The sequence below is a fragment of the Furipterus horrens genome, unplaced genomic scaffold, assembly GCF_987537825.1.
Source record: "Furipterus horrens unplaced genomic scaffold, mFurHor1.1.pri manual_scaffold_8, whole genome shotgun sequence".
In the NCBI taxonomy this organism is placed as follows: Eukaryota; Metazoa; Chordata; class Mammalia; order Chiroptera; family Furipteridae; genus Furipterus; species Furipterus horrens.
Genome location: NW_028327178.1, coordinates 49,374,984 through 49,401,307, shown reverse-complemented (window position 1 = coordinate 49,401,307; position 26,324 = coordinate 49,374,984). Strand labels below are relative to the sequence as shown.

Below are 26,324 nucleotides of genomic sequence, written 5' to 3'. Positions count from 1 at the left end.
GTCAGAGGTAATGCCAGTAAAGATACTCTGTGATTTCATGTGGCCAATTCAATTAATGTATTTCAGCAACATACTCAATATGTTGAACCACTTGTCACTCTGTAACTGGAAGGTAAAAATAAATCCACATATGTTCCATGATAATTAAATGGGAAAAATATGGTGTACTAGTTTGCTAGTACTGCCATTAAAAAAATACCATAGACTGGGAGGCTTCAACAACAAAAATCTATTTTCTTACAGTTTGAGTTTGGAAGTCTGAGATGAAGGTGCCAACAGGGAGCTTTTATGTGTGTTCTGTCTCCTTGGCTTAGAGACGGCCCTCTCCTCACCAGGTCAACTGGCCTTGTCTCTGTGCCTGCACACTGTTGATGCCTCTCTATCTTCATGTAAAGACACCAGTCACATTCAATAAGAGCCCACCCTAATGACCTCATCTTAACTTCAGCACCTCCTTAAAGACCTAATCTCCAAATACAGTTACAATTGAGGGTTTGGACTTTAACATGGGGATTTGTGGGTGGGGAGACATAATTCAGTCCGTAAAAGATGGGCTTTTCAACAAATGGGGCTGGGACTTTGGGATATAAATGTGCAAAATGATAATAATAATAAACTTAGACCCTTACCTCACACTATACATAACAGTTTACTTGAATGGACCCTGAACCTAAATGTCAAAACATTTAATAAGAAAGCAACTTAAGTCTTACACCAAAATTATGACATGAGTAATGTTCTCAACATTTTACAAATGTAGACACTGAGGGTCAGAGGTGTCAACTAACTTGAACAAGGTCATATAGGTAGGAGGTGCAGAAGTCAGGGATTTCTTAGTAAGTAGGCCAACAGCAATCTTCCTATCAAACATATTATAGAGCATATTTAGAACTCATGCCCTAATATTTCAATAGAGTTAAAAAGTATTTTCTAAAGCTAAAGAATGAAACCTAATTTTGGTTTGAGAATCTATTTAATACTACCTTCAAGTTGAAATAAGCAAACTTCCATCTTTCAAATGAGAGATGTTTCTTGATGTGGTCCTTGTACGGTCTGCAGGAAGAAATCTCAGGGACCAGTTATGTAAGTAACTTGAAAATAAAAAACTAAAACAATTATTTCATGGTAAAGAAACCATTTTTATTTTTCGTTGATTTCAAAACAACCTTTCAAATTTTATTTTAAAATTTGTGATTGACCTTTTAAAAAATGTATCATGTGTCAGTCATATAATCAGTGGGCACCAACAGTTGGAGAAGTACAGGCCCATAGAATGAGAGGTATGGGCCACAGGAAGTTGAGCACAGATGTTGTCAGAGGGATGGTAGGCACAGGAACAGCAAAACTAAAGAGCACCGAAGAGAAAAAAAGAAAGGAAGAAAACAAAAGTGCCATGGGCTCGGCACCCTCTGGAAATTTACTCTAGAAAGAGAAGCCAAAAGGGTCTTTACATACCTCTACAATAAGTCACTTCTACTAGGCCCGAGGTTAAAACCGAAGTTGATATATTACATCAGACCACCATGAGGAATCATCTACAAAAATTATGATGAAGTCATCTGTAAGTACCTACTGGTATCAATAGCTTTAAATCATGGGTTTGCATTTTGGTTTATCAGGAAGCACCCTCAGTTGTATTAAAAATCTGTTTACTCTTAGTATTGATTTTTTTTTTTTTGATAAATATATTATCCAGGGAGGTTATATGCAGTGATTTCCCTGGGAAAGCTGACATTTATTCAATGATATTTACTTTACTAAATTAAATAGAAATATACACTCATATGTCTCTGCTATATCTGGGAAATTATATTCTCAGAGTTAAGGTAAGAGACTATCTGTTTTATAGAAATATTAGGACATAGTTTAATAATATAAAGTTTAAGAAAGGCTCTAGGTGTGTAAGATTTACCAGGTATGATTTAATTCTTCACTAACTTTTATATCAAAAAACCAGAAAGTTAAAAGTTAACTCTCAAAGTTATTTTAGTCAATTAACTGGACTTTTTAAAGATGGAACTCTTTTAAAGACAAGAGTCATCACTGTATTCAATTTCAAGCTTCTTTCTCTTATACTAATTTACCAGAACTATGGCCTCATCTTAAATAATCCTCTAAAGCCAAATGTGTGGCAGAGTCTACAAGCTGATCATTAAATGTTCTTTTATTCTTCCTCCTGGGCATCCAAGTAAACTGCTGAGCTGCCCTTGTAGGTTACAGGGATCACATGACTTTGTTCTCTGTACTTGTAAATCTCGCAGAAACTTCCCACATGATTCTCCACAGATTTTCTCCTTAATTATCTAGATGTCCACACAAGGGCAATCTTGGAGAATGCATGCTAAAGATGGCAAAGTTCTTTTCAAACTGATGTCTGTGTGGAATAGGGTGCCAACCCCAAAACTCCAACCCATCTAGATTATTATATGAATAAAAAATAAATGTCTACAGTGTTAAAGCACTGAAATTTTGGGATTTGTCACAGAATTTAGTACATTTTTGTATTTTATAAATTCTTAGCAAAAGATGAAGAGCTTCACTTCCTTTAGAAAGTCCTTTAATCATAAACAAAGATCTAGATCACAGGACCTATTGAATTTGGATGTATCCTATTCTCAAAAAACTCATTCAACAATTCAACAGACATCTGTGGAATAATCACTTAATTTGATCTTATAAAAAGCTAACAAAGTAAGTTAAAATGTCTCCTATGAATGTAATTAATGATTACAAAACAACCTATTTTTATATTAGATCTTCAAACAACAGAGAAAGCCTGATAATGAAAAATATGATAAACTAGCTTCTTAAAGAATACTACCTTTGGTTACAATTGTTTTTGATTTATATTTTTTACTGATTTTTTATTGTATTTTTCCATTGCCATTTAGTCTCCTTCTACTCCTCTCCACTCCTGCAATCACCACGCTATTGTTCATGTCCATGATCCTTTTTCCTTTCTGCTCAGTCCATCCATCCTGTAAGTCCCCACTTAGCTGTCAGCCTTCTATCTATAAGTCTGTCTCTATTTTGCTTGTTAGTTCAGTTTGTTCATTAGATTGCACATGTGAGTGAGATTGTATGGTATTTGTCTTTCTCTGACTGGCTTATTTCATTTAGCATAATGTTCTCCAAGTCTATCCATACTGTTGTAAAGAGTAAAATATTCATTTTTATGGCCAAGTAGTATTCCATTGTGTAAATGTTCCATAGTTGCTTTTATGTATCTGGTTGGTTGGTGAGCTGCATTTTGTTAACCAATTTTCATTTCCGATTCTTCATGGGAATAGTGGCTACTCTCATGAGTTACCTCAGGGAATTAGCTTTCTTTTCTTTTTAATGTACATATTAGAGAAAAGTTCATCAGCTTAGAAAACACTAGGCTTAAAAATTTGAAAACCAATAATTTTCCCCCACTGATTAGTAGAAATAGCAAGAAAGGCAAGAAATACAAATGGCATGCCCCTAAAAATTTTCACAACAATTAATATTTTGAAAATTTTTGTTGAATTTGTTGAGGATGAAGCCTCAGAGATCTGTTTCTTAACTCATTTGAACTGAATGGTATAAGTTAACCAAGGAAGAAAAAAATTGCTTGTTATCAGAAGACCTGTTGAAACTAAAACTTTTAAAATTCGCCTCTTTGGTTCATGGATAGGAAGAATTAACATCATTAAAATGTCCATACTACTCAAAGCAATCTACAGAGACAAGGCTATTCCTATCAATACACTGATGGCGTATTTCACAGAACTAGAATAAACATTCCAAAAATTTATATGGAACCACAAAAGACCCCAAATATCCACAGCAACCTTGATAAGTAAGAACAAGGTTAGACAAATCACGCTATCTGATATCGAACTACACTACAAGGCCATAGTAATCAAAATAGCATGATGCTGACATAAAAACAGACACAAAGATCATTGGAACAGAATAGAGAACCCAGAAATAAACTCACACCTTTATTGTCCATTGATATTTGACAAAGGAGGCAAGAATACACAATACGGTAAAGACGGTCTAATCAACAAATGGTGCTCGAGAAACTGGATACCTGCAAAAAATGAAATTAGGCCACTTTCTTACACCACACACAAGAATAAACTAAAAATGGATTAAAGGCTTAAAAGTTAGACTCAAAACCATAAAAATCCTAGAAGAAATCATAGGTAGTCTCAGATATTTCTCCTAGCAATATTTTTCCTGATATATCTACTCGGGCAAAGAAGAGAAAAAAATAAACAAATGGAACTATATCAAACTAAAAAATTTTAGCATAGTAAAGGAAACAATCAACAAAATGAAAGTCTACTGAATTGAAGATATTTGCCAAAGATACATCTGACAATTTATAAAGAACATATGCAACTTAACACCAAAAGAAACAAACAATCCAATTAAAAAATGAGCAAAGGACCTGCATAGACATTTTTCCAAAGACAACATAAAGATGGCCAATGCACATGTAAAAGATGCTCAATGTCAATAATTATCAGAGAAATGCATATTAAAACCACAATGAGATATCATCTGTCAGAATGGCTATGATCAATAAATCAACAAACGACGACTGTTGGCAAGGATGTGGAGAAAAGGGAACCCTCATGCATTGCTGGTGGGAATGTAGACTGGTGCAGCCACTGTGGAAAGCAGTAAGGAGTTACCTCAAAAATTTAAAAATAGAACTGCCTTAGGACCCAGTGACTCCACTTCTGGGAATATATCCAACGAAATCCAAAACACTAATTCGAAAGAATATATGCCCCCTATGTTCATTGCAGGGTTATTAACAATAGCCAATCTATGGAAGCAACCCAAGTTCCCATCAGTAGATGAGTGGATACAAAAGCTCTGGTACATTTAGTTACACAATGGAATAATCGTCGGCAGCCATCCGTCTCGAGAGACAATGGTGTAGCTTCTTAAGAGTCTATCTGCACTGCCGAGAATGGTTGTGCAGTCCGACTCGGGAGTGACACGGTATCTGTCTCCTCCTGTGTTGAATCGACATCTTGCGATGACGCTGGAGTGTCCTCTCCAGTGAAGCTGAAGCTACAGAGCCTGGGCAGGGTGATATGGAGGGTCTGCTGTTGCCCATGCAGCAGACCCCCCCTCTCTTCGCAGCTGAAGGATCCAAGGGAAAGACGGAGTCAATACAGCTTGGTTTCAGGTGCGCCGCAGGAGTTGCCGGTGTTGACTACAACGTCAAACTGCCTTAGGGACTCCGGCTCCGGATTTTCTGTCGGGGTTTACTCCCTTAGCCTTTCCCCTGAAGAGGTATGCCGCAAGGCAGTGGAGGTTTTTTGGAATAATACTCATCTGTAAAAAAGAAGGAAATCATACCCTTTGCAACAGCATGACCAGAACTGGAGAGTATCATGCCAAGTGAAGTAAACCAGTCAGAAAAAGATATGTACCCATGATTTCACTCATATGTGGAATTTAATTAACAAAATAAAGTAACAAACAAGATATAAACAGACTCATAGATACAAAGAACACATTGGCAGCTATCAAAGGGTAGGGGGGTTGGGGTAAAACAAGGTGAAGTAATTAAGCAAAATGAAAATAACCTCATAGACACAGACAACAGTATGGTGGTGATTATCAGGAGGAAAGAGGGGTTGGGGAAGGTAGAAGAGGTAAAGAGGGGATAAATGGTGATGGAAGGAGACTTAACTTGGAGTGGTGTACACACAATACAATATACGGATGATGTATTATAGAACTGTACACCTCCAACCTATATAACATTATTAGTCAATGTCATCCCAATAAATTAAAATAAAGAAAAAGAAATGAAAATTCCCCTCTTTGTGTGAGTATGTAGAGAGGCAAATGAGGATAGATAGCCTCTCTCTACTCCTTTTGCTGACCTCAAGAATATCTGTGGTTGAAAAGATATGACCTCTGAGATTTACTCAGAATTAAAACATGGGCAGGTTGTGGCCTGTGGAATGATCACATTGGATTGAAATCTGCTCAGAAGGTTCTCTGTTCTTTGCTTTGTAGTGCATATGTCACTAGAGAAAATATTGTTCTTTACTAGGGAATGTCACTAATGATAAAAACCTCAGGAAAAGCAAGGATAAATTAGAATCCTTAAAGGGGCAATAGAAGAGGAGGGAGAGACATGCAGAGGGTGTATTCATTAGTTCATCTGTAAAACCTGATGCTGCATCTTAACTAAAGTAGAGCAATGTCACCTGGGGCAAGGAGCCCACCATCCAATAAAAGAGCAAAGTTGGGGGACTGAAGGAATTACCCAAATTAGCAAGTGTGGCTTGGCTTAATGATTGTTAAAATATTATTAAAGATAAATTAAACAAAAAAAGAAAATACTACCTCATTTAAAGAAAATTTGATTAGCCATACCAGTCATAACTACATACTTTTGTACTTATAAATTAAAATGAACCAAATTATATGCCATTCTATTTTCAGTGTCAGTGTAAAAACGTGTGAACCAAGTACAGGTGTTTCATAAATACATATTCTAAATGGTAAAGGAAAAAAATACAATAAAGATTACATCAATTAAAAAAATGACATTCTCTGTGAAGGCAGCTGCTCCCGCCATACAATTCTACTCAAGCAAGGAAAGGATTTATCTTCAGCCTCTTGGGGGAAGCTGCGGGTGCCAGCTACAGCAAATGGGGAGACAGCTACTTCAGGCTCTTGATTATATCTATCAAATCTTTTTAGGAAGCCGAAGTGTTTTAAGCCCGGGGTGGGAGAGGGGTCTCCGAATAACAAGGACTTTCTAAAGTAAGCCCCAGGCTTCAAAAGCCACCATAATCGGTAGGCAATTAGATGAAATTAATCCTTAGTGAATCTTTGTCGCTTCATAAGTTTAATTTTCTTTTCTTCCTTTCAGTGCATTATTTTATTTTAATGGTTGTTCTATGAAGTAAAGTATCACCTCCTTGTACTTAGGTCATCTGTGATGTTCTTTATCTCTTAGGATAAAAAACTGTGCCTGCCCACAGCAGGTGCTTCATAAGTATTTACTGAAAAAGGAGAAAAGTTCCTAGTGCTAGAAAGAGCTGGAAAGGTCATCTACTTCTTTCTTCTTCCTCAAGCTTAACTATTAACTATCTGTAATAGCTGGACAAATTTATAAAGATCGCCAGATTTCCCTGGTAACTCTTTCCATGCCTATAGCAACATCAAACTCAGAAAATGTTTATCTAGTATGCCTTTCAAATACTAGCAAATTCTGTAAGAACTCATATCTTTGAGAATAAATGTATCTACATAATGGGGCTATTGAAGAAAGATAATATGAATGGTAAGTTCATCTACAGGACTTGTTATCAATTCATACGCAATTTCTATTAAGCACAATTTCCAAGTCTCTCTGAATAAGGTTCAGTCATCTTTATGTCATTTTGTCACTATACTCTTCATAATAAAAGTGTTTGAAATTATTTTATCATGCCAATATATATGACAATTTCAAAGTTAAAAATCTCAGAAGCAGCACTAGTGAATGAATTTATACAGGCTCTATCATAAATGAATAAGTTTAAATAATTTACTTTATCCAAACCTCTGCTGTCCAAAAATGCCTACACCCAAACAATTTCACATATATGAATATTAATCCTACTTTCAATTTTCTGAAGCATGAGATTTCATAAACTCCACCCCTGCAGAGTTAGTAATATTCACAGTTATGTGATTTTATACAAGTAATTTTATGCATATTACTTTATTTTAAATGGGTATTAGTATAAAAATAGCTTTCAACAATAGGAATGCACTGTTTATATTGTCTTTATGCAAAAATAAGTGAACTGTAATATTCAGACATCATTTTTTCAATATTTCCAAAAACATTTTCCTTATTTTTTTGATTCCTCTAAGCCTTTAATTGTAAATCATCAAGGTAGGTATATCATTTAAGAGGGTTTAGGTCAGTGGTTTTCATAGTGTCTTCTAAGAATCCCTAAAATTCCTAAGACCTTTTAATGAATCTACAAGGCCAAAATTATTCTCATGATAACAATATGGCATGATCAGACATTATTATTCCCATTTCACTCTCAATTACTAACAGGTATACATCATTGCCCTCATGGCTAATGGAATGTAGTCTTAAGATTCTCTGTCCTCAAAAGTTCTGTTTTAATTTCTAATCCAGAATATATAAATAGGTATTACTCACATGAACAAACCAACCCTGCATCCCAAATGTGGCATAACACAAAGAGGTTTCTCCCTCACTCCGGCACATACATGCCTCTGCAGTCAGCTGAGTGTGCATGTATGTGTGCGTGCTTATGTGTGTGTTGGGGGTTGTCTAGAGAAGTAAGTTCATTCAATATTTCCTCACTCAGGTAATCAGGCTAAATAAAAGCATCTTAATGCTTCCACAATTACCAAAGCAGGAAAAAAGGAAGAGAACATGGAGAATCTCACACTGGCTATAGAAGCTGCTGCCTGACAGTGACATATATCACTTTCACTCACATTTCACCAGCCAAATCAGAGATGGCCACATCTACATCAAAGGGGACAGAGATACCCAATCCTCCCATGTTTCTAGAACACGAAAGCTTAAAGCAGTTCTTCACCATCACTGCTAACCACAAGGCTTATCTCTTTGGGCAGCTAATCTTTTCCCATAATCTTTTCTGAAAGTTATTCACCCTCATGACAATATATTCATGGGGCCTCACAAAACACATTTTTGGCAACAAGTGGAGAGATGGTATTTAAATATGATACATACAAATTCACATATTTAAATTTTTTTCATAACAACTAAGACTCATCAAACCTGAACAAAAAAATATTATGGTAAACTCTTGCCAAAGCTAGTATACAGCACTACTATTTAAAATGAGCTTTCTAAAAGCCTTTGTTTGAATGGTGTGTAAAACCAATTATTTCTAATAATTTACAAATTAACAAATGTCCAACAACTTTTCATAAGAGAACCAGATCAATTCAAATAAATTAACATTCCTGTCAGAACTAAATCATCCAGCCCAAGTTACAAATTTACATGTCAATGATGGGTTGATCCAATGACCTATCTGTTAAAAAATACAAACTGTATCATTTTGTTTTCCAAATAACAAGCATTGATTATAGTGTTAGAAAGGTCACTTGTCATCAGATCAGTATTTAACCTGCTTGCAAATTGCAGTCTGTCACTCTATAGACAGCCAGGACCATCAGGAGGAACTAAGGCATGCTGTATCCATAGAATACAATCGGGGAGGTAAAACCATTTTCACAAGAAGTGTGTTTATCAAGACAGGTATTACATTCAACAGAGATGAAAAGAGGAAGCACCATGAAAAGAATGGCTAAAGAGAAATTTCATAATTTTCCAGAATGACTACCAGAAATCTCATTGATTTATATTTGCTTTAAACGGTGATAAATCAAACCTTGTCTCGAAGTCTTATGCCAAGGATTTCAATATTTTCTACATTTTCTATGGGTAACAGAATAAATACAAATGATGTCTCAAGTTCCCTAGAAGGAGCCAGAAAATGAAATTAAAAAACAACCCATTATTAGACAACCTAATACATACAAATAAGGACAGGTCATTTGAAAAACTAATGTTCAGTGACATCCTCTCTAAAAGTACCATGATATTCAAATGCTACTTCACATATCTGATTCAGACACTGTGATATAATAAGTTGTCTCAATTCGTCCAAACCCCAGAGAGAGGCATTATAATTGTCCAACCGACAATTAATTCGCCATATTTATTTCCCTTTCAACCACTTAAGCTTTTAAATATCACTTTGAGACATAATTTATCACAGTCTCCTAGAATAAAATATCAGTCTATGGATTAAAGGCCAATTTTTAAAAATAACAATTTGCACAACCATTTCACAGAGTTTGCCAAGAAATTCTATACGTTTGTTTGTTTTTTCTATATTCATTTGGACTGGATACAAATAAATTCAGGCATGAATCTAAAAATAAGATTTAATAATTCCTTATGCATCTTTTTACAAAGTCTCAGTTAGTCACTAAAATATATACCAGTAGATAAAGATCTTTATACTTGATAAACCGACTGAGGCATAAGACCACAGCATGAAACATTTGTCCTATTTCAGAAAGTCCTAAAATTATATCCCTGAAGTTAATGATTGTAAATCGGTCCATCACCTCCACTAAAACTCTCCAGTAAAGACCAAGGAATCATCCCAATATGTGCAGAAAGGGAAGACATGGGTCAACCCAAGCTTGTAAATATAAATATTTTCAATCTGATCTGACAGGATGGCATTTTGCCTAAAATGTATCCATAGATAAGAATCGCATTGGCATGGCATTAAGTTGGTGTACCTCAGTCATGTGTCTTTTGTTTTACTACTTGTATAACAAATTTTGCTTAGTTTCAAAACTACAAGAAAAGCTTAAAAAGTAGTATGATAAGTACTATATATACTTAACCTAAACTTAACAATTGGTAACATCACGTTTGCACATACACTCAACACACACACACGCACGCACACACACACACACACTTTTTTTTTCTCTACAAATATCCAGGCACTTACCAGTGAATAATTTAGCATGAATCTCCTAAGAACAAGGATATTCTCTTACATATTCATATGCTTTGTGGTACTTATTTACTAATCATATTTCCTTGTTATCACTTTTGCCAATACCCTTTTATGAGAAACTTTGAATTGTCCTTTATGCATACGCAGTCAAATGATATTTTTCCCTCTCTTTGCCAGAAATCAAAAAATTAACTCCTGGCTTCATATCGTTCATCAAGTCCATATGGCCTGGGAAGAGTCTCCTCTAGCTTGCCTCTCTATCTCGCCCCCTCCCCAGCCGGTGATGTTGGTAGTTGCCCAATCTCAGCAGCTTCCTGAGCAGCCTTGCCAGGACATGTGTTCTATACCACCCTCCACTCACTGCCTCAGGACAGGATGCTCCTTCCTTCTTCCTGGTGTGCCCACTTGCTCTGGCTCTACCCTCAAGCTCTCATGGGCCCTCTCAGGAGCTGCCTCCTCCAAGAGGCCTTCCACTTGCCTTCACTCACTAGTCTCCACCTGGGCAGCAGCCTGGCCCTACCAGAGCACTGGCCACACCACTTGTATGTCTTCTGGAATACTGAATGCACTTCACCACCACATCACCAATGCCTAGAGCACATGTCTTCAGCTCCTCACACAGCTGGTGCTCCCAAAAGGACTCTCAGTTCTTCCGGGTCTTAAGGTGAAAAAATAACACAGAATTAACCATATGTTATTTCAATTTATTCAACTCTTCCATCTCTTGAACCATGGAAAGTACCCATGATGCTTAAAGGGGAGACTGGGCCTGTGGTGATATGGCCTGACTCAAACAGGAGAATGGGAGAACCAGAGCCTGGGGCCACATGGAATTTCCAAGGCTTTTCCCATGTGGGTGCCTGTGGAAGGGCAACTTTAATGCCACCATTAACATGCCAATGGCTATGCAAGATGGTATATTAATGGCCATCCAAAACTCATCTGACCCAGGGATCCTGCCTTCCATAAAGAGAAGCTGCTATTGGGTAGCCCCAGACCCAAGTGGCAAGTCTTCTTCAGCCTTAAGCTCTCTGGTCTTTAAAAAAATTGTTTTCAGATCATCCCACCCCAGCCCCTCTGCAGTCCAATGAGGAGTTTGTGCTCAGAAGACTGAAAGACTGTCCCCAAGGTTTACATCAAAACCCAGTATCCCCTCTCTTAACTTTTATTGCCAAAAGGGGTTTCTCCATTCTAACAACTTCACCAGTCCATCCAGCTCAAGGTGCCTTACACACTGGGGGACCAACACACAGAATGAAGGACATGTGAGTGCTGACTAACTCCTCAATGTAATTTTCACTGGGTCACTATAATAATCACCACATCATCCCACTGCCCTGGATCTCGCCTCTTGCACCTCTCACCCCCACCTCAGCTCGGATTCCGAGAGATTTACAATGCTGTCATGACTGACCCACCTGTTTATTCCATTGCTGGACTTCACATAACTCTTATGAGGTCATCTTGTACAATTTATGGGAAATTAAGCAAAAACAAACCCATTTTAAAAACACACATTTATATACACAGGCTCATCTGTATACTTATTAGCAAATATTTAAAAATAGCTTAGCCTCTGCTGTTACTTTTTGTAACAGTTTTCAATCAGCCTAGACAGGAAATTAGAACAAATTTAAAAGAGAATAATTATTGGACACTGAATATAAACTACTGAAATAAATGGTCATACATAATATACTCACCCCACTGAAACACTTAACTACTGAAAATCAAGGCACTTTTTTTTTTAAATGCCCTGATCTTGAAAGTTTTTGCATGTAAAAACCGAATTACTGAAAACATGCCAAGTGAAATAAGTCAGATATAAAAGGACAAACACTGTATAAATACACTTATCTTGGGTACGTAGGGTGGTCACATTCACACAGACAGAAAGTAGAGAGGTGCTTACCAGATGATAGTGAAACGGGGTAGGTGAGAGCATGGGTGCTTGGGAAGTTGGGAAACCCCATCATCCCTCCCAAATCCTGCAAAAAGTCAGAGGGGGACAGGGAAGGGTGCCCATAGATTGGAAAGCGCAGCTTTTGAGGCACATTGCATAACAAAGGCAGATTAACAGCCCACACCTTCCTGAAGGGAGGAGCTGCTGAAGCTCCTTGGGGCAAATTGTGTATGTGACTGAGAAAATGCATGCAGAGTGAACATGGGGGAAGGAAGCTCATATAGCACTTGTATGAGCTGCAGTGGCCAGATGCCCACCCTTGATGCCTGTGTGTGGCTGGGAACTCTTACTCTGAATAAAAATGGCAGCCAAAACAAGGGTCAAAGACACTGGAGAGCTGACAAAAATGGCAAATGCTAGTATACCATAGGAAGAGCCAGATACGGTATTCAACCATGAAGGAAGTTCTGAATTAAGCCTTTAAAATTGAAGCACACCGCCTCTTCAACAAATGGTGTTGGGAGAACTGGATAGGGACCTGCAAAAAAAAATACACTAGACCACCAACTTACACCATACACCAGAATAAACTCAAGATGGATCAAAGACTTAAATGTAAGCCGTGGCACCATAAAAGTTCTAGAGAAAAACATAGGCAGGAAAATTTCAGATATTCCACGTAGCAACGTTTTCACTGATATCTCCTAAGGCAAGGGACATAGGAAATAAAGGAAAGAATAAACAAATGGGACTACATCAAACTAAAGAGTTTCTGCTCAGCAAAAGAAAACATCAGCAAGATGAAAAGGGAACCAACCACATGGGAAAACATATTTGCCAATGATACCTCAGACAAGGGATTGAGCTCCAAAATTAAAAAAAAACAAAAACTGATGCACACCAAGAAACACGAAGTCTGTCGGTGGGTCTCTCTGTAGGGCTGGAGGTCTGGAGTCCCATTGGGAACATCCTCAGCACCCCTCCCACACAGAAGGTGGTAACAGAGCTGGTGGTACTGTGGGGGCCCTGCCAGGCCAAGCACACTGACATACTGTTGAGCTGGTGGCTGATATAAAGGCAGCTCCAGAAGAGAGAAACTGGTGCAGCAAGAAGGACTCGGGTTGATGGACACAGACTTGTGAAAGATGGTTGGGCCTGAACCGTGACCAGGAAGGCTGAGTTGCAGACTTCTGCATTTCTGAAGGATGTCACTCTCTTGGTACAGGGGCTCTTGGTGTAGGACTTCGGAGCCTGGTGCAAGCTCCTCCCTCTGGGCTTTTGGCATCTGGATGTTCTAGGACTTTGACCTTGCTCCCCACATGGATGGGAGCACTCATAGGATCAGTAGATGCGGGGGCCCATCAAGGGCTTAGGCCCCCTCCCAGGAGATGTAAACTTACTCCTGGTGGCAGGATACCAGGCAGGGACACGTGGCTCCTTGTGCGCCAGCATCTGGGACACCGTCATCCAGCACAGCACGGTACACAGTTCTGGGACTGATACATGGAGACTGAGACAGCACTCCCCAGATCCTGAAGATGACAACTCTGAAACCCACAAGTAAAAATTCCAGAGAGGATAGAGATCTTTTTGCGTGACTGGCCTAAGGATAGATAAGGAAATGGGGACCTTCTGGGCATGGTTTTGGCTTGTAGTCTTTTGGGGAGCAAGGGAAGTTCTGGGTCTTGTGGGAGAGAAGGGCTCTGAGCAGGAGTGCTCTCAGCCCCCCAAGGTTGAAGCCATGTTAATAAAAACCTGTTTCCTTCAACATAAATCACTGAGTCATATATAAGGGCACCAAGTGGCCAAAACCCAGTTTGCATGGTTACAGTGGGGAAAGTGGGGAATGGGTAATTAGTATTTAATGGGTGCAGAGTTTTAGTCTGGGAAAGTAAAAGAAGTTCTGGAGATGGATGGTAGAGATGGTTGCACTACAGTGTGAATGTACTGAATGTCACTGAACTTTACGTTTAATAATGGTTTAAATATGGTAAACTTTTTTATGTCTTTACCTTTGAGTGGAGCAAACTGTTCACACACTCGTGTTAAAATGAGGCTACTCAGAGCCATGTGCTGTTTAATTAAGGACTATCCTGATCCAAAATGGTACTTTCATTATCATCTATAGTTATCTTTCTAAATTTTGTAACTTAAAAACTGCTGACAGCATACAATTCCAGTTCAATTATTTTCAGTGTCTCCTAATTTACTGTTTAAAAGCTAACTGGAAACCCAGTCTAAGTCTCACCAAGGTCACGTGAGTGGGATGTAGTGAGGGAGAGTGTCCACCAATGACTGCCTTACATCTGCATGTCCAGCAGCATCTTACTGTGGGAGACACCTGAATGAGATACTTAAGGACAATTAAACTGTGTCCCATTCCTGACTCCAGTGGCTGGAAACACTGAAAATCAACTAAAATAATGCCAAAATGAATGAACCCCCTCCCCAATTTTTAAGTGTTACATTTTATTATAGAGTTGTAGTTGATCATAAAAATATTTAAAATAGAAATTAGACATGTATTCCAAATCCTACCATGATGCCAAAAATTGTTGGCATTTTAATGGACTTCTTTCAGCTTGCTTTTTTAATCCATTCAAATACTATATGAAGATCTGTATCTTCTGGTTCTTATTTGGTATCGCTTAGAACAGAAAATAAGAATACCTCATACAGAGTTCAAATTAAGCTAAAAGATGAATTCCTACTAAATTACTCTGAAAATTACTCAATAATAAAAGGACAATTCCTAAACATTGGGCCAAGTCCCAGGCTAAGTTCCTGAAGTGGATTCTTTTGTCCCACCTGGTCACAACCCTATGAGATAGTTCTAACACCTTTCTAGAGCTTTCACTGATCACCCCACTCCCTCCAGCAGAGCTCACCCTTACCTCAGCCTTTGCTCCTGCTCTTCCCTCCACCCTGATAGTTCAGCTTCCATGGCCAACTTGTCCCTGACTGGATTCCAGTCTGCTCGGAGAGGTTGTTCCTAGCTATGGCTCCAATCACTCACTAAGCCTTTATCCTGAGTCAGGTTTTCTTCACAGCCTTAGCATGTCCCACAAATGCATTACATGTCTCTGCTTATTACCCAGCTGCCTGCCTCCTCTACAGGACAGAATTGGCAGGCAGACAGAAACTCTACTACTGCATCAATGTCACTCCACAAACATATTACAATGGTTTACAAATGAGGAGCCTGAGAAATGAGAGGTTCAGAACTTGCCCAAGGTCAATAGCTATGAAGCAAGAGAGCCAGCATCCAATCTGAGCAGAGCCAACAGCCCCCACTAGCCTTCCTCTCTATTTCAGGATCCAAAGAGTTGCCACTTGGAATGAAGACTAACCGCCTTTACCAGATGATGTGCTCACATGGGAAGATCACAGTATGGCATTCAGAAGAACAAAAAATGGGAGTTGTTTCTCTCACCTAGAAGCCTGGGGCAAATTTAATACCACAAAAATTCAGTCTCCTAAGGTATAAAATAGAATTAATGCCACCCAGTCCCCCAGAGTCATCATGAGAATCAAATGATATACAGAAAAAAGCAAATTTTGTCCATTGCTAAGAGTCATTTACTTGTATAAAATTATTTTGTTTTATAAAGGAGCACGATCAGAAGGTACTACACTGTGGAATTTAGATGTTTTTGCTCTTTTTTTTTAAGGACAAAGCATACAGGAAAGCTGAGTTTGATGCTACAGTTTGCTGAGTCTAATGAACTAAATTTTGTATTACTTTTTAAGTATTCATTTCTAGACGGTCATTAATAAATGATGAAAAACATGGTTTTAAAGGATGTAATTTTTTTGGAAATCCAAGAACAATCTTATCATACTGAGAATATGAAGTGCACCAGGGAGGAGATCTTATTTGGTTCAGTCAGTGATGAAGCCCAAGTATCTCCAAAAGTGCCTATCACATAGCAGGTGTTTAATAAATATTTGTTCAATGTTGACAGATTCAAAGAATGAATGAGATAATTAGACAACTGTCTGAATATTCTGTGCCAAAAATATTACTCACTAGATACACACTGCCATTTAAAGAGGAAAACTATCTTCTCAATCTTTTCTTTTAGTCTTCTCTTCAGTCACTCAGCCCTGTATAAGCCCTGAAGTGTAAATAAGTAGGGGAGTCTTCCCCAGTAGGAGAAGAACATGCATGATTAATGTGCCCAAAGAGAAAACTTCAATTCCTCTGTCAATACATCATTTTCCCAAATGTGAAACTGACTATGCACAAATACAGACAGTCATTTTTTCTATGTTCTGGGTCATCATACTAAGAGTGCATATTGCTTCTCTATCCCGGCACTTCCCTCTCTCTGCCCTTCTATGGGCTCCCAGAGACATGATTCAATCATAAGTCATAGCAACTCCACAAAGATCGGAAACACCATTTCCAATTTGCAATGTTTAAAGCTCAGATGTGAGAGGCTAAATGAGCTTCCCCTAGACCCATGCTATGCTACACAGAAAAGCACTAAGGGTTATGTTTCATTTTCTCAGCACTAGAACCTAAATTCCCTTAATTATAGCCTTTTTAGAGGCATGATATCGTAAGGGGACCATGCAGGGAGAAATAAATGTCAATTTTATGCATATCAAAAGTGTATGGTTTTAAGATATCTTTATATTTTTTATATTATAAATGGATTTTTTGTTCACTTTTTAAAATATAAAACAGTCACACATTCTTATACATACGCCATGGAAATTTTAAAATATCAATTTTATAGAACCGAAGCAGTAGGTTACACATTACATTTTAATAAAATATATCATATGATAACATATCATAACAAATGAGCACAAACTTATTATCTTACATTTCTGTAGATTAGAAGTCTGAAATGGGTCTCACTGGGCTAACATCACCTTTCCCACTAGACTGTAAGTTCCCTGAAAACAGAACCTGTGCACTTTCTGTTCTCATTCTGGAAACATACTCTGAAAGCCTATTAAGTTCTAAAAACTATGCTATGTGTTGAGGATAAAAAGACGCCCCTAGGAAACTTACAGTCTGGTACAAAAGTAAAACATCAGAAATTCTCAGTAAATGAACACTGAATTAAGTTATGTCAAAGGTTCAGGAATGTCAATACAACAGTAAAGTTCAGAATAATGTAATTTTGAATTCTGCTTTCTTTTCCATAGATCACACAGAGTAAGGTGACAGGCCTTATAGAAAAACTGTAATGATTTTATTACATTAGGTTTTGAATTTGGAAGTGTCTATAATTTTATAACAAAAAAATTTTAACTGATGTAAATAAAGAACTCGAGAACATTAAAAAAATCAAGCATTGTCAAACTGTGTAGGTGTTTTTGTATTATAAAACCCTTCTTAATGTAATCTGATACATGTACTACAGTATATGAAGTGACAGCATGACCAGTGCTAATGTACTAGGTTATTATTTTGTCACTAAGTCAAGGGTTCTTGTCCTCAAAGTGGTAATCCTTATGACAAAGTTAAAATAAGTTCCCCACCACTGATGGAGATCAATTGATAGAAATTAACCATATGTGTGGCATAGTTTCACCATCAGAAAAACTGTATGATTCAAAGCCAGCTGCAAACGTATAACCTATTATAACATAAATGTTGCCTTCAAATACAAAAAATTAAATGATTTGGTATTTATTTGCCCTATATATGCATTTCCAGAGCCAATGTCACAGCCCCAGAGTAGTTATCCAGTCAGCTGTATAAAGCTCCAGAGTGTATTTAAATTTTTTAAATGTGGCTAAAAAAATAATTTCACACATGAAGATAAAGAAAAACAAACACTATACACTGGAGTACCTATTTCGAAGACAGTAAAATTTTAATTAAAGTAAACTTAAAGGTTAGAATAAAAGTTTTAGTTTCTCACTATCATAATTTTTAAATTCCTCTTGACAGATTATTTGCGTCTTACAATCACAATAGTTTCACATGAATTTTGTTACTAAAGCAATAAAGAAAATCATGATGCTTTTGATAGCAAATTTATGCAAAAGAGAAAATCTTAATCATGTTTTTCTTTACTGATTTTAATAGCCCAATGTTTGCAAAACATACAATCTGAAAGTAAAATAAAATGTGAAATAATATTTGCATATTAACCATCATAATATGAGTATAGGAGACAGTAACAATATAAATAAGAGTCCAAAGCCACGTTTATATGCTCGTGCCAAAATGGTTTAGAGCAGAGGTCAACAGAGTTTTTCTGTAAAGAGCTAGACAGAAAATATCCAGACTTTGTGGACACTACCGCATCTGCTGCAACTATGCACTCTGCTGTGGTAGCTCAAAACCAGCCACATACAATATTTAACAAATGAGCATGGCTGTATGCCAATAAAAATTTGTTTATAGACACTGAAATCTAAATTTTATGTGTCACAAAAATATTATCATTATTTTGATTTTTCAACCATTCAGAACGTAAATACTATTCTTAGTTTGGAAGCCATACGAAAACTGACAGCAGGCTGGAGTTGCCCTGCAGGATACAGCTTGCCAACCCTTGGTCTAAGGCATCACAGAACCAGCCTACACATGTGAGACAAATACAAATACACGTGCAAGAACAAATCCAGTAACATTTTACATAAAGGTTTAAAATATTAACCTCAAAGGACTATGGTGGTATCTAATTTGGCCACCTGTTTATCCTGAGAAATTCATAAAACTAGGTTCAGTTTTAGTGTAAGAGGGCCACCTTTGGAATACGTTTTGTAAAAGAATAAATTATGTTATATATACTCATACATTAATAGAAAAGGAGGAGGAGGAAGAAGAGGAGAGGGAAAAAAGGAGAAGGAAGAGGAGAATACCCTTGAATCTAAATACTATTTAAAACTTAAGGCTATATATACATTTTGAAAACTCAGTTTAAAATTGATACCTTAGGATACCAATGCTAATTTCTAATATGGTATTTACTACTTCTAACAGTGATATTTCACTAAGAATTTAACTTCTCACTTTAGGTGGATAGGTCAGCTGGGCACAAGTTCACATCCTTTATAGCACATTGGGCTTATGATAAGAAAACTGATCATAGAACACTTTCAGCCATATATATATCGGCAGCCGTCCGTCTCGAGAGACGACGGTGTAGCTTCTTAAGAGTCTATCTGCACCGCCGAGAATGGCTGTGCAGTCCAACTCGGGAGTGACACGGTATCTGTCTCCTCCCGTGTTGAATCGACATCTTGCGATGACGCTGGAGTGTCCTCTCCAGTGGAGCTGAAGCTACAGAGCCTGGGCAGGGTGATATGGAGGGTCTGCTGTTGCCCATGCAGCAGACCCCCCCTCTCTTCGCAGCTGAAGGATCCAAGGGAAAGACGGAGTCAATACAGCTTGGCTTCAGGTGCGCCGCAGGAGTTGCCGGTGTTGACTACAACGTCAAACCGCCTTAGGGACTCCGGCTCCGGATTTTCTGTCGGGGTTTACTCCCTTAGCCTTTCCCCTGAAGAGGTATGCCGCAAGGCAGCGGAGGTTTTTTGGAATCAGAGTTTTCCTTCTCTGATGTGCCCTGACTGGAAGATCGAACCAGCGACACTTAGCTCGCAGGCCGACGCTCAATCCACTGAGCCAAACCAGCCAGGGGCAGCCATATATATATATATATATATATAAATATAATATAAATATAAAATTATATACCATTTCAGATTGTTCACTAATTGTATTTCTGTAACTTTCTTTTTCTTTCCCAAGTAGGTAAGACCTGAGAGAGACAGAATCATTTCTTATCACTGTTTATCTTCCACAGTAATCAGCATACTGATAACCATACACTAGGGTTCAAAGAAAAAAATTTAATGTCTAAACTCTGTTTAATACATAGTAGAAGAAAGTACTAGTATTTGAAGTTCTGTGTTAAGGCAAAAACTTCAACCTGATGTGATAATTATCAATCGAACAATTATCACATTTCAACTAAAATGTGTTTTATCTGGGTCATGCCCACAGGCATAGAGAAATTGGACTGCTACTCTTTCCCCATCATCCTGCTGAGATCCAAACTACCTGCATGTCCCAACAATGGCTTACAACCTGTTTCGGAGTGGGGGTAAGGGCACACCATTTGTAACTATCAGAAATCATATGGAACTGAAAAAGTTTTAGAATATGTAACATTGAGATATTAAGCTACAAAAGCCTAATATTCATCACCAACAGACTAATTAGTCAACAGACTAATAGTAAATTCAAATAGAACATCTAAATATCCCTCCTTTATTCTTCCAAAAGCCAGACAGCCTTCAAAAACCAAGTATTTGCAAAGTTGCTTCCCCTTTGTTCCATTAATTACCCAACTGATTATTCTAGAGTACAACAGGTTTTTGATCTTTAGTACCATTTTTGTAATGGCCTCTGCTAGGATCCCATCCTTTCTATATTTAAAACTTGGACAACTTGGTGTGAGATGGTATTATGGAACATCATTAGAAAGAAAAGGACAAGATGGTGACAAGAAGCAATTCTTCCTCTCCCTTTATATGAGGAATTTTGTAACTATGTAACACAAATAGAACCAGTGAAAGCATACGAAGATAATGTAATATTGGGGGCCTGTGTAAAAGTCCATTTTTCAAAGTCAGGCTTAAATCTAAAGGAGCACAATAATAAAATCAACAACCTAATGTGAAAAATTATAAATTATTCACCAAATTAGAAAATAATAAAGAAAGCCTCAGTGAACTCTTGCAGAGAAATCTACAAGGACTAAATCTGAGTACGCTTCTCAGTAGCACAGCCTCATCTACCTCCAGCGTCTCCGGACACAAGCTAAATCTGAGAAAGAGAGAGAGAGAGAGAGGCAGAGACAGAGAAACAGAGAGAGAGACACAGAAAGACAGAAAGAAAATGACCAAAAGGCCTCCAGGGTGAGAAGCCTGTTTGGAAAAGGAAAGCTCTGCATGGGAGCACTGTCCTATACTTCCATTTCCCTCTCCTCATGCCTGATAACAACAAAAGTAGGAACTGCAATTTAATTACAACAAAAAACCAACTACCACTGATTCAAACACAATTCATATTCAGAAAGCACACATATACACAAGAAAAACAGAGAAGGAAAACTCTGACTCCAAAAAACCTCCGCTGCCTTGCGGCATACCTCTTCAGGGGAAAGGCTAAGGGAGTAAACCCCGACAGAAAATCCGGAGCCGGAGTCCCTAAGGCGGTTTGACGTTGTAGTCAACACCGGCAACTCCTGCGGCGCACCTGAAGCCAAGCTGTATTGACTCCGTCTTTCCCTTGGACCCTTCAGCTGCGAAGAGAGGGGGGGTCTGCTGCATGGGCAACAGCAGACCCTCCATATCACCCTGCCCAGGCTCTGTAGCTTCAGCTTTACTGGAGAGGACACTCCAGCGTCATCGCAAGATGTCGATTCAACACGGGAGGAGACATATACTGTGTCACTCCCGAGTCGGACTGCACAGCCATTCTCGGCGGTGCAGATAGACTCTTGAGAAGCTACACCATCGTCTCTTGAGACGGACGGCTGCCGACGACGACGACACAAGAAAAAAAGGAAAGACAAAAAAGGAGACTGTCCGCCTTGGGTAAAATAAACAAGAGCTAGAAAGGTTTTGAAGTTCAGTAAAGCCATAGTGCTAAGGAGCTCAATATCCCTTTTTCTGAAGCTATAAGGAGCTAAACATGGCAGAGATGTCAAGAATGCAGTGGGCATCATAACTGTTAAAGCTTAGGCAAGAACAACAGTAGGCTTTACTTCATGTTTAAACCTACCTTTACAAGATTACTGAATGTAATTATTGCTACATTTAGGAGAATTAATAAAGAACTTTATAGTCACAAAAAAAGTACAAAAAATGTTTTACCTGAAATTCAAATCAGAATAACATGTTTTACAGTTTGAATCCTTCACCCCTTCTTCACCCCACTTATAAAATTAATCTGAAAATCTAAAACTTTTTAAATGTCAACACCACAGCCTGAAAAGCGCGTCCATTAAAATGACCAAGCTCCAATGTGGTTAGAGCTCACCAGTCACCGTCTTCCTATTCTTCCTTCTGAATATAAGGTAAAATTCTTGCTGGTGTTCAGTGGAGCAAATGTCTTTTATTCATCCGAAAATTTATTAAGCACTTTCACAGGGGTAAGAGTATCCACAAGGTGTGCATCACCATTTTATCTGCAGAATGCTTTCAAGATCACTGGCATCCTCCCAGATCTCCCAGGTGCCAGGTGAGCCCCTGAAGACAAAGTTTAAGTTACTTCCCAAGGTCTCCAATTTGTGACTGAGATTTTGTCATTTCAATTTCCCAGCTAGAGTTCCATTCACTAGACACACATGCCAGAAGAGACATCAATCTATTTCCCATACCTGCCACTTGGGAAAGGATTACTTGGGAAATGCACATCAATCTACCTCAGGTGTAACCAAAGGTAAAGGAAGTTAACTTTAATTAGATTTTAAAGAGAGAGAGACAAAGGTTCATTCTTTTTTATTCATCCTCTTAATTGTAGAAGCATTTTTACTAATCAGCCCCTGACTGCCACACTCAAAGATCAACACCCTTACTCATTCAACCAATACCCAGAAAACTTTTTCTGCAGTGAAAACTCTTGTGAACCTTTGATTTTAATTTAAAAAAAAAAAAAAAGCAAAAACAACAACAAAAAATCCTTAGAACTAAATGCAAACCTGATGGCATCCATGGATCAGAAGTTGGTTTGGTCAAGGTGTTCACCTGCTCCCAATTGAAGTCATCATCTTCGGCTTGATTATATCCACATGTGCTATAAGGCTCATCGAAGAGGCAACCTCCTAAAATGTAACAGAAGGAAAAGTAATGTAAATAACACCAGACCTCTGCAAGTAACCGGTAACCGAAAACTTACTTGATGCTAACTGTACTTGATTTGACCTTTGTTCTGGACAGGTAGATCTTTACCCTACTGCACCCTTGCTAAGCGCTAGCTTAGTATTAACCATGTCTTGACAGTACTGCTCTATTATGCTGTTCCCCCAAAAAACAATATTTGTAAAATCCAATTCAAAGTAAGACCTAAGCAAATTTATAATTCATATTTTCCAGATTCACAGGAATTTGAAGTAATTTATCTTGTGTCCAAAACTTTATTAGAACCACCCAAAATGTTCAATGTATTTTCAATTAAAAAGCATTATAATTCGTCCCAAAAATTGAGGGAAATGCTTTCAATACAACACTGGCACAATTGTAGGGAACCAAAATGCAGTAGAGACCATGGACATAAGTTGCAAGATGCTTTTCTAAGGATTATTCTAAATCTAACTTAGAAACTGGTTTTACACTAAGACTTTAGATATTTGAGGTCTCAAAATTAAAACAGATTATAAGTTTGCTTATAGTCCACACTTTTTAAAGGCAAGAATAAATTAAAAACACGTGATAAACATCTGCTAAATTTTGGTACTAGAAATGAGGCTACTTAAATTATTTTTTAAAAGAATAAAACAAAATGCAGTATATAAAAGAAATTCAGCTGTTTCAGCAACCTGATTTTGTGTCTCATCCTATGTCTTAAAATGTCTCCTATTACCTTGAATTACTATAGTATCAAATCTTTCCTCCAAATCTTTTCACATTTTAAAAGTAAATGATTAAACTGACCATATCAATTACAGTGTATTATGAAAATTATGCTTTCCATTAAATATTAATTATAATTACTTGTCAATGACAAAAAGTAAGGATTTTGATAAAGAACACACAAAAATTAAGTATTATTGCACTATATCTGCAATGTATGCCCTGGCAGCAAGAAGATAAGTAAAACAGCAACTATACAACCTCAGAAGTAAAACAGATTTTAGAGGTCATCTGGTCTAACTGCCAACCAAATGCTTATGTCAATTCTACAACCTTCTAGACAAACAGCTTATGAACAGGTGAGACACTCAGAATTTTAAAAGTATTCCCTATCATGTAGATAATCCCCCTTTATAAAGGTTCAGACTCTGCTTTTTGAAATGTTTACTTATTTATCTTAGCTCTATCCTCTGAAGAAATAGTTATCTGCTAATTTGCATTATCTGTTAATTTGATAAGTATGCTTTCTATATCTGCCTCCAAATCACTGATAAAAATGTTAAAGAAGGAAAAGTTAAGGGACCTCAGACCCTTTTAAAGGGCCTCTTCTAGCTTTCTAACTTTCTCTTAGTTGTTAGCTCCAGGCATGACGGTGAAATTAGCAGCCTTGGATGCCATCTTTTGTAACACATTTAACAGAACTGGTCAATTAAACAATCCACTGGGAACAGAAACACACTACAAAAATACAGCATCGACTCAGTATTTCAGCTTCACAGCAAGTGGTAATTTATACTTCCCTCTCACTCAGTTTTAACAAGTTCAAGGAAACATAGCAGATTTGTTTAAAGCACATAATACTAACAACTTCCCAATTTTGGGTAAGAAATGTTAGTAGACTATGTAAACATGTATGAAAAATATCTTCCCTTGGTTTCAAACCCTACATTTGATGTAGAAAACAGCTTCTGTACTGTAGCCATAAGTCTAAACAGAAGGTAGCACTAATAATGTTCCAAAAAATAACCATGAATTTTGACAAAGAAGGAGCCCCACAATGGAAACACGGATAACACATTGATGAAAGTCCTGCAATCTTAAACAGTGAGAAACAGCTATAGGCACCCACAAAACAACTCAAGGCTAGCTAAAAATCTGGTTTATGAAGCGACTGTTGGCACTGTAGATATAACCAAATATAAAGGGAAGAGAGAATGCACAGCTGACAGCAACTCCAAAGACTAATGCGATGCTGGTACAAGAATATAATTTTCCAATTACATAAAGCTATTTTTATCACTTGAAAGGAAACACAGAAAGTATGATATTGTTCTTTCTGGACCCATGTATGATTATCAAACCACTGGAAAATGGGATAGACTATGAATTTCCTCTTGCCGTAAGATATATCCCCCTGTATACCAATTTCCAGATCTGCTGGCATTCATCCAACAGATGAAAAACCCTAAAATAGCAAAGGTGGTTTATTGAGCTAAAATGAGCTAAGATTAAGTGAAATACAGCAGAATTGAAATAACCAGTCTGAGAGTGAGCAAATTAAACTTTTGGTTTTTAAGGCAGCTCTGTGTAGTGGTGGAAGTGAACAGGTTCTAGGGTCAAATGTCTGGCACATTCCCATTTTTTCCACTCCTCCCTTTGTGATTGTAGACAAATCACTTAGCCCTCTGAACTCTGATTTATCTACCTGTAAAATGAAGATAACATGTACCTCATGTGATATTTCTAATCGTTCAATTACATAGCAAGTGTAAAGTTAGTGCAACACAATGTCAGGCATACTAAACCATATCAGTTATTAGTAGTTCTTAAATCCTTCTTACCATATATACCCCATGCAAAAATTACTCTCATGAGTTCATTTCATTACAAATAGTTGGAATATATAATTGGACATTTCAAAGTGTATTTCATAAGACGGTAAAGAGTTCTGAGCATTCTTGTAGGCACACTCCTGTAGGCTCCTCTATGGAGCAGATCGGAGCAAAGAACAGAGTGCTGGCCAGGTTTTTGTAAATGCTGTGGGGCCAGTGAAGAGTATGATAAGAAAGTAAAGTCTGCTGAAATTTAGTGAAATGAATGAGCATTTCTGAATATAAGTCTCCCTGGTTTTCAGGATAACACAGCCAGTTTGCCATCATGTATAGGAATGTGGTCAGCAGCAGGCTTCCCAAGGTTTGTACAGGATTGTCTTACTTGGAATGATGCCCAACAGCTGATGGCTGAACTATTATACATTCATCCAACAAATCAAAGTAAATGATTTCTCTTTTGTGGAGGGAAATCAA

At 37.6% G+C, this 26,324-nt stretch overlaps 1 protein-coding gene across 6 annotated transcripts in view; it reads right to left on the bottom strand.

Moving 5' to 3' along the window:
* Positions 1-26,324, bottom strand: part of PTPRM (protein tyrosine phosphatase receptor type M) — an 883,942-nt gene that overhangs the window by 669,734 nt on the left and 187,884 nt on the right. For all 6 annotated transcript variants that reach the window (XM_090285792.1, XM_090285794.1, XM_090285793.1 and 3 more), the window contains exon 2: positions 23,148-23,270. In XM_090285792.1, coding sequence (XP_090141918.1) covers positions 23,148-23,270 — 123 coding nt within the window. The remainder of the gene's footprint in view (positions 1-23,147; positions 23,271-26,324) is intronic.